The sequence below is a fragment of the Drosophila rhopaloa genome, unplaced genomic scaffold (assembly GCF_018152115.1).
Source record: "Drosophila rhopaloa isolate 14029-0021.01 unplaced genomic scaffold, ASM1815211v1 contig_155, whole genome shotgun sequence".
In the NCBI taxonomy this organism is placed as follows: domain Eukaryota; kingdom Metazoa; phylum Arthropoda; class Insecta; order Diptera; family Drosophilidae; genus Drosophila; species Drosophila rhopaloa.
Window position 1 is genome coordinate 3,432,489 of NW_025335034.1, and position 9,739 is coordinate 3,442,227.

Below are 9,739 nucleotides of genomic sequence, written 5' to 3' on the forward strand. Positions count from 1 at the left end.
TACAAGGTCCACCAGCAATAGAAGTGTAAAGCTAAAAATGATTTCTTAGAAAAATTATTTTCAATAAAAATATGGTTACCATTTTCAAACTAGCTTCAAGCCTTCGAGATTTATCTTGAAAACTGGTCTAGTTTTTAGACCCATTCTATTGGAAGGTTCCAAAGGCGAATTTTTCCTATTTTATTAATATTTGTGTATCTTTAAAAGCAATTAATACCTCGAATAATCATTTTGTATAAAACTTTCCTTAAATATAAATTAATGTGAATATTAATATTATTACCGTTACACCTGCAACTGCAACCCTGGCAAGTCGAACCATCGATATATGAAGGAACTATCGATATATGTACGACGTATCGATAGTATATAGTCGTTAGCAAGCCCATCTCCAACAGATGTGTGCCCCAGGGGTGCATTGAAAAGAGCGTATGTGTATTTACTTGTCTGCTCTATAAAGTAAAAAACGGAAAGAAACTGATTTGTGATCTCGCGACTGGCCACTACGATGCTTTCAGAGTCTGAAGCTCCGGGAATTTGATATTGGAAGCGAGGTAAAAGGCAGTTGTAACTCAAAACCGACAACGACAACACAGAACGCCTTGTGTGCGCAGTATAGGTGTGCGTCTCGTCTCGTGTGCAAGTGTGTGTGTGCGGCAATTAAACAATAAGAAATGTTGGGGCAGGGGCGTGGGGCTGGTTAACTGGCAGAGGCTCTTCAGTACAGTGTCTACTCATGGGCGTGGAACGGTGCATTTGGGGACTCCATTAACGCAAGCGAAGCGCGAAATTGGGTGTAAGTTGTGGTAGGTGGCTGAAATGTGCAGGAGCCTCTGCGGCAGGTGAAACTCGAGTTCCCAGACAGTATGACAAACTCGTTTCCACCCTCCTGCGGCTAAGTGGTAATTCGAAAAATGCGTTAACTTGAGTGAATCTGCTTAGTGCGTGAAACTAGAATATTCAATGCAGCGGATATTTGTTTACATCTGGACCCTCTGTCCTTCTCCCTCTCTGTCTGTATCCGATGGAATTCTAACTATTCCCACCATCACACATGCGCGAGTGAATTTTCAATTAGATCATTAATTTTAATATTGCCCGCGCTTGTGCCATTTCAATTAGCTCGGTCAGCCATCAAAGTAACAAGAATGAAATCTGCCAATTCTTATGACACTCCTCAAAAGCATCCCATAGATTTAGTTTCATTAAATTACATTATTGTTAATGAGCTATATCAGACGCCATTTGTCTGCGATGATTTTTCTAAAATATTAATTAAGAAGAACTGAAATAAAATATTAGTCCCAATTGGGCTAAGCCAATCTCAATTGGCGATACACACACCATATTAGATATTTAGATAAAGTAAACACAATTTAATAATACTAAACATACTTTCAAAGTGTGTCGGCTCTGAAAAATGTAAACTTAGTAGTGCTATTTTAATTAAAAAGAGTATTATGTATCCGATCAAACAAACCAAAAAAAACGTCAATTTGTATGCAGCTTACTGAAAGTATCTTATAAACCATTATGCCAAACATTTCTTAAAAATAGTTTGAAAGCTGAATTTAATGATTTGGTTTTTTTCTACACAAGCGAACACCACTTGAAAACATTTATCCACTATTAATGTGGTGTGATTTAAGAGTGAAATTAAAAAGGAGCCTTATCTGAGTATGAGTACAATAAATGTGTGAGGTGAAATCTGTGGAAATCTAGCTTTTTTAGGTGCTCAAACAGAAGGGTCAGGCAGACGAACATTGCTTAATCGGCTACATGCCATATAAAACCAATGGCAATGCTTTCTTCCTTCTTTTTTCTTAATTAATAATAGGTATTTTATAGCCCTCGAATGTTCATTTGTTTTTTTTTTAATATTTCATTTCAATCAGGAATGGACGCAATACTAGAGTGAACGGCGCAGCCCAATTACCATGACCATGTCCATGCAGGCCGCCTCGGTTCCGGTGCCTACTGCTGTGCCGGCTACTTTGTCGGTCAGTGCCTCCGGTACCCAAATGTTACGCCCCCAAACGCTGGCCGGTCCCGAGCGGGAACCCATCGAGTTCAACATCAACCTCGTGGGAGCTCCACCCGAGGTGGAACAGCTTGTGGAGCAGATTAAGAGCGTGGCGGAGCAGTTCCTCTACCACTGGAAGAGTTTTCCCATTGGTGAGTCACCGTAAAGATTACAGTGGTCCATGATACTTACCGAACCCCTTTTAGTTCTGCCCCAGGCGCTGGCCAGTAGCGGTCTGAATCTAACGGCCAGGAACGCGACCAACAGCGTGAGCAGCCGCAAAACGCGTCCCATTAATTTGCGCGACCTTTTTATAGCGCCTCCTTTTGACGAGCTGGACGCCGTGGCCTCGGATGGAAGTGGAGAGCCCCGTAGGCTGACGAGCGCCCAGCTAAAAACTCTGCGGGAAACTGGGTGAGTTTGCGGTCACGGGACAGAGACCTGCTCATTGCGATGATGGATAGATTGATGGATGAGTGGATTGTGGATGACGGATGATGGATGAAGCGACTTGCAATTGCCAGATAAAAAAGAAAAAAGTGCTATTGTGCAGCTGGCAGTTAACAGCTTGCTGATTAACTGCGCTTTTGCCACATTCCCCCACACCTAATAGTGATTTCTTTCGTTTATTGAGTTCCTTAACCATTACCAATCATTTCGCGACACTTTGCACCCAGCAAACGCAAAATCAAATTAAGGCATGCTCCAAATCTATATAAAAATTAATTCGATACCAGTTATCGTGATCTGTTTATTTGTTTCTTAACCAAACTAAATGCATGTCCCACTACTATTGTGTTTTTATTTCTGTGTATCACTTGCCAATGAAACATGAAACGGTAAACAACAATTTGTATGTGACATATTTCTGTAAAGCTTGCAAAAGGATAAATATGGAAAGCCGAAGAAATTAACTTTGGAACAATTGGAAACTATACGTAAAAATGGGTAAATAAACACTATCAAAAAGGCGATCAAGAAAAGCCAAGGCAGACTACTGCCACTGCATTCAAATCTGTTTAGTCAATGTTCTTCCGTTTGTACATACAATATCATTATTTACTCAATGTTAATTGTTTATATATTAAGTCATTGTCTAAAACCGCTCTGATAAATTTGCATGTTCGTTAAATTTAAACGATTGTTCAAAAGCGAATCTGCACGTTGAACATCTGTGGGACATATAAAAAAAAGTAAAGGGTAAACACAGATACTCCAGGAAAAACCTGTTTGTGTAGATTAGGCTTATATTTTTGACAATTATGTTTCATTATTTACTAAAAGTGCTGATGTAAGCAGCATTTTTGAAAGTATTCTTGTGTCTAATTAGGTGTATTTCCAGTGAAATTAAAAGATACCCCAGATCACTCTCACATTTTTAAACAAACATGTAAACATATAAATTCACTTAGAATCGGGCAAACCATAATTCTGAATCTGGTACACGCTTGTGCATGCCTACAATTTTTCATTGAATCTAGTTCATTTACGTGTTTTATGTTGCCTTGATCTTTTAGAATTTGAACCTCAATAGCTAATTTGTATCTTTACTCCTTCACAGCGAGTTCGATGTACCCAGTTTGCATTTTCCTGGTCAGGTGCATAAGTGGCGTTTGTCCCAACTGCTGCAGAAGGGAAAGATTCGAGCCCAGGACTCCTTTTTGAGCGACCTGGCTCTGGCTGCCCGTTTCGTGGTAGTCACAGCTCGCGCACGGATCTTCTCGCACTTCTTCTCCGTGGTACAGGCTATGCACGGCCTGTTGGGAGCGTTTACCAAGTTGGCGGACATGTTCATCGGCGTGCCGGCTCTGTTGGCCCACAACCTGGACTATAAGATCAAGGAGGAGCGTTGCCGATTCCTCATCGCCGAGTTGGTTTGTCGGGTAAGCTGAGAAATGTATTTCCCATCTTTCCTTGACGATTCAAACAACAATTTAAATATGTAGAGATCAATTAATAACAATAATTTGAATTGCCTTTTTAGATCTATATCAATTTTTCAGTGTAAACTTTAGAAAAAAAATTCTTTTAAAGTTTGTCGTTAAATACAATTTTAGATGTCTATTATTTAAAACCATTCACTTCATTTTCTTCACGTGAAATTCTCCTTTATTTTGGTTTAACTTATCCAAAATTTTAAATTTTTTTAAAATTTGGTCTTTCAGCCCGAGTTTGAGGACTGCTTGGATGGTCTGTGCTCATATGTCCGTAAGATGCTGCGACGCGCCACCATGGAGAAGTTTGACTTTAACAGCTGCGAGGTCAGCCAGCCTGTGCCCTATCTATTCCTCACACCCAAGGGACAGGAGATCGACTTGCGCCTGTTTTGCCGCGACATAATGCGCAAGGCTCTGCCAATTCTGATTGGCATTTTGGAGAGGGAAACGCGTGGCTGGTTCCTGCATTTCCGCGAGCGTTTGATTGCCGAGCTACGGGCGAAGAAGTTAAACGACAAGGAGATCGAAGAGGAAGTAAACGAGGCTGTTATGAAGGAGTATCTACAGCGGGTCTATAATTCCATTGTCTCCAATGTCAAGCTGGCGGAGCTAGGGGCCGGAGTGCCGGAACTCCTGGTGCAGCAGGCTCAGTCAGTGGTAATTATGTATAAGGCGGTGGACAAGGTGGAGCAAAATATTAAACGCACCCGGGAGGACCACCAGAAATGTCTGTCAAATGACCATTCCGTGCTGTCGCGCGTTGCTCCCTGGTTGCGCTCCAAGCTGCGACACGCCGAGGAGAACAGGCTGCACAAAAGCGCCTGGTCGGCCCACGAGGAGGCTCTGAAAATGTGCACCCAGCATAACCTGCATCAGACAGCATACTTCTTGTCCCGCGACCTGGCTTTTATGAAGGAACGCGAGCCAGTGCTGCTTAAGGAGCTAAAGAACGCCAAGACTCCCAACCGCAGCTTTCAGTGGGCTTGTCGCATATGGTCGCCGCAATCGTGGATTATCCGTCGCAACTTCCAGGGCCAGTCAGATGTTATTCCCACTGTGATCAGCCAACATGCCACCAGTATTGTTACCCCCCGCTCGGACCCTAGCCAGCCTGTGTTTCTGGTGGAAAAAGAGATTATCCGTACCACAAGCACCCGATGGCCTTTCTGGCGTCTACTGAACATGATCCAGCGCATCTGGTGTTGGTCCTGGAACATGATGTTCCTGCTGGGCATTCTTGTACCGTGGTGCAGTCCGCTGGGTTTACGCGCTCTCTGCTGTGTAAAGCCCTTTATGCCTGACCTGGAGCTATCGCAGATCAACGGAACACTATTCCCGAGAAAGACGAGCATCACCCAAACACTGGCTTCGCGACTCATAGAGTTGTGGCGTCACATATCAAAGTCCCGCACGCATTTTGAGACAGAACCGGACACGGGTGAGTTTAATGTTATATTAAATGGCTTTTTTTAAATTTAAATAATTGTAATTAAAATTTGTGTTTCTTTTTTTTAGGCTTTATTGGCAAGGGATTGACACGTAACTTGAATCGAACTTGGAACTATTTTGTGAAAGGATTCCTGGGCACCATTGTCATATTGTTCGCTTTTCCGGTCATCTGTTTGGCCGCCAGTTTACTGAGTATTAGTCTGGCTGTTACTGCACCTCTATGGATTCCCGTATTTGTATTAGTGCTCCACATTTACATGATCCTCGTATATGATTTGGATGCGCCTGACAACACGAAAAATCGTTATTGCATTCTGCTGGAGGCTATAGTTTGGAATCTTCTCATACAGGGTGTGCTGCAGCCGGTGGCGGCGGTTATAATGGCCACGCTGATATGCCCATTGGCAGCGGGAGTCGTTTTCATAGGTGCGTGGGTGTGCGAGGCACAAATTTAAATGTTTTATCGTTTCCTTCTTCCTTTAGTTGGAGTAGTTCGGTATTCCCTTCGCCTTGTCTGGGACTCGCTCACGTACCATCTTTTTATCAAGAAGTGTGGACGTGTCCCCGCCTCGGATAGCATTGCTGTAAGGCGAATCGCTGGACCTGGACTGGCGCTGGACTACTATTTCATTATCCGACCAGAGCAAGCTTTGGCTGCGTTAGAGGCTAAAATGGAATTGGACGAGTTGCAAGCCTACCAGCATGCCACGGAGCGGGTGGTGCTGCAGCCGCAGCAGGATTTCCTCCAGTTTGTCGAGGCTTGCTTCGGACCGTTTTCCGCCCAAATCAGTAAAACCGGTCCGTACTTGTCGCTTGACCGTGAAGCGCAGGATCTGATGAGTACGCTTCACGAGAAGTTGGAGAAGCGAAGAAGGGAATTGCAGACGGCGCTGACCACTCAGGTCAAATCGCGCATAAAGTTGAATACCAAAGAATTAAAGGTGCGTCTTGGGTAAAAATAATTGTTCATAAAATTAATTATTTTCTTTCTCCAGATTGCTATACAACTGGCCGCCCATATTTTAGAGAAGTACTATCCGTCTCATGTCATCGGCAGACTCTCGATTAGCGAAGAAGAATTCTGGGATAATAAGGTAAGAAACTATCATCAACATTTTTGAGAAACATTGATGAACTCTTTATTTTTTCACAGGGTCTCACGGTGAATGACTGGCCGGGACTCGCTGGTCTTATATACACCGACATATTTAGTTTAGATTTTCTAACGCCATTGACTGAACACGACACACATTTTAAACTAGAACCACATGCCTCGCTTGATCTTATGCGTTATACGGAGATGGTGAAGAATGCAAATGATGTGATTGGCTCTAAGGGCCTGGATCTACTCGGCAATGTGTACGCGCCGCGTGGCAACGTCCAGGTCCACCTGCCCTTCCTCGAAGTGACCGCATTTAATCCACGCTCTCGCATAACGCTCACGTTCCGCAAACCCGAGAAACGGTAAAACTTAAATAGAACTGAATTTATTGACTGATGCTAATATAATTCTTAACAGGGACATGTCAGTCGGGTTAACCACACCGAGGGTGCGTGCCCATCGTGCCCAGCATGTGCCGAAAACGACACAAGATGCCCAGAAGGCGACCTGGCGGCCGTGGAAGCAAAAATGTGGGGAGAAGAGCGTTACGGAAAAGCTGCTCATTCCGTTGCCCGTGCCCCATCCCGTTCACATTGCTATTGCCATCTACAATCGCGACACCGAACAGCCCATCCCGTTGGATTCTGAGCTGGTTTGGGAAATCCTCAAGTCGATCGAAGACTGTCAAGGCGGCGATGCTATGGTAAGTTTTTGTTGGTTGCTAAATGAGCTCAGCTAATGCGAATGTTCGTTTAATTTGGTTCAGGCTGTCCAGGCTGTGGCGCGATATCGAGGAGCGGTTATTGAATCCAGCAATGATTCCCTGGCCAGCAGCAGCAGCATTGGTAGTACACGTGACTCGGGCTCTGGTTCAGTGTCGGGCTCTGCCTTGGGCAACGGCACAGAAACATTGCCCTGCGGCAATCGTGAGGTGAGTTATTTTTAAAAACTAAATAATTATTAGGTATTTATTTATATATTAAGAAAGTTAAAGATAGCAAACTAAAAGTCAGTGTTAAACTTAGAAAGCTTAGGGAATTTTACAAACCTACTCTTATGCAATCATTAAGACAAGAACAACAATAAAAATAGTTTTAACAATTAGTTTTTAACCTGTTCACAAATGAATAAAAAGCATAATTATTTTTAGGAATGTATTACTTTTTCAATAAATACTTCAAGAAGCATTCATGAAAGATTATTTCTCTTTTTAAGTGTGTGTGTTATTTTTATTAACAAAAAAAGAAAATGACTACTAAAGCAAAATTAAGTTATTATTATTATTAAGCAGTCGTCTTAATATTGCATTTAATTTGCAGGTTTGCACGCAGGTCAAGGTGGATGCCGAACCAGCTGTAAGCTCCTCTGGTTTCCATTGGACTCTAAGCAATTGGGGCGCTGCGCAAACAGCCCGACGTCGAACCAACTCAAATGTGCGCGTGGACTTGGCCAGTCCCGAAGATATATCCCTGGATACGGATAGTTCTCGAGCCGTTTTTAATAATGCCTACGGCACAACTGTCTAACAGGCTTTCACTGGTTTGGGCACACAAGTATATATTAACCTATCAACATATGTAGATTTATTCGTGGCTGCTCGCTTTTAAGAAAAGAATGCATAACCCGTTTTATCGAATGAAATCTTGGATATGGTCCTAGTAACGCCATATTTTGGCAGGGAACCGATCGTTAAAAAAAAAACTTCAAACCATATTTTAAAAATATACTTTTAGAGAAGTTTAGAAACTGTCTGTGAGTGGTACGTTTTTGAATGATATGCCTGCCACATTTAAAAGCGACTCAGAAACAATCGTTAATATTAAAATTTCCCTTACCTTTTCAATTTTAAATCCAAGGCAGCCACGTTAGTTAAAGTGTAATAAGAACAAATTTATCCATCTTACTATATTTACATAAGCGTATATGATATACATATACAATTGATAGTATACACCGCATAGGCAAGTCGAAAAGTAACAAACTCCAATCTAGTCGCAAGCAGATTTTATGCAGCAATCTAATTCGATTTCTTATGCAAATAACAAAATATAATAAACGCAGCTTCATGACAGTTTTACATCAGTGTTCAGTTTATTCTGATTTCCGTTCTAAAACTAATAAAACTACTTATTGAGTGTGTATACATTAAAAGCCATGAGATTTTTTTGTACCTAACCAACAAAACACATTTATGTTTTAACAATTAAGAAACAAACTTTGTATTATAAATATGCCACGAATTGTACAATGAGCAGTAAACAAATATTGTTGATTAATAACTAATTTATTTGTATACACTCAAACTATCAAAATACTAATGTTTTATCTACTCCAGTACTTTCTTCCAAATACAAAATACTAAATATTTATTAATGTGAGAAATGGCACCGGTATTAACAGGACATCAATTGAAATCATATATAAATGCATTAAAAAAAGGCAGCGTAGACAACTTTTACAAAAATAAAATAGAACAAATGATAAACCATTTTTACATTTATATATACATATTTAGATCACATAATCGTAAATTACACCTGTTGATGCCTTTTGTATCTAACATTTTCCAAACCAGCTAATAAGCTGAATTCCAATTCGACTCCATCCCCAGAGCAAGATACCCTCCAAGTATTTCTCATACATAATTATTTTGAATATATGTTAAACTGCCACAAATCTAAGTATTACGATTTACGATTATATTCTACAATCCGCACTGCTCTCTAACAATTTCAATTTTGATATCGCTTCGGCAGCTTCCAGTGTTATGTTTAAGCCATTCAACTGATTTTGTAACCTTTTTTTATTTTAATTTCGAAATACAAGCAACGGGATGAATCTTTACATACAAATATACAAACATTTACATAAATATGTAGTTATACAAATTAAACAATGAAGAAAATCGGAGAACGAATCTCATGAAAATGCATTGAACAATTTTATGTAAAATGTTTTCTTAATATTAAACAAAAAAAGATGTAACAATAAATTATGAATGAAATAATGTGTGCAGGCAACTTTTTTAGTGAAGTGAAGTCGCAAACGCTTCGGAACATGAAGCGTAACTGTTGAGTGCATCTTTTAACACCTATGAAGTTGCCTGCACAATTGTAGTTTAATATGTAATAATAAAAATGTTGGCTAAAAATAATCAACAGATTTTGTTTTATTTATAATATGTATTGCCTACTTATGAAACCCACGAAATGCAAACAATTATACAAG

The 9,739-nt window shown here is 40.7% G+C and overlaps 1 protein-coding gene across 2 annotated transcripts; it reads left to right on the plus strand.

Moving 5' to 3' along the window:
- The first annotated feature begins 401 nt into the window (after positions 1–401).
- Positions 402–9,669, plus strand: LOC108039328. 2 transcript variants are annotated; one of them, XM_044457058.1, is made up of 13 exons: positions 402–554; positions 1,896–2,175; positions 2,230–2,437; positions 2,900–2,971; positions 3,585–3,906; positions 4,189–5,398; positions 5,476–5,835; positions 5,893–6,350; positions 6,405–6,503; positions 6,563–6,873; positions 6,929–7,214; positions 7,278–7,442; positions 7,831–9,669. In XM_044457058.1, exons 2-13 carry the CDS (start codon positions 1,938–1,940, stop codon positions 8,035–8,037), a joined length of 3,936 nt encoding a protein of 1,311 aa, XP_044312993.1. In that variant the 5' UTR covers positions 402–554; positions 1,896–1,937; the 3' UTR covers positions 8,038–9,669. The 2 variants fall into 2 exon arrangements, with proteins under 2 accessions (XP_044312993.1, XP_044312994.1); XM_044457059.1 differs by lacking the exon at positions 2,900–2,971.
- The last annotated feature ends 70 nt before the right edge of the window (positions 9,670–9,739 follow it).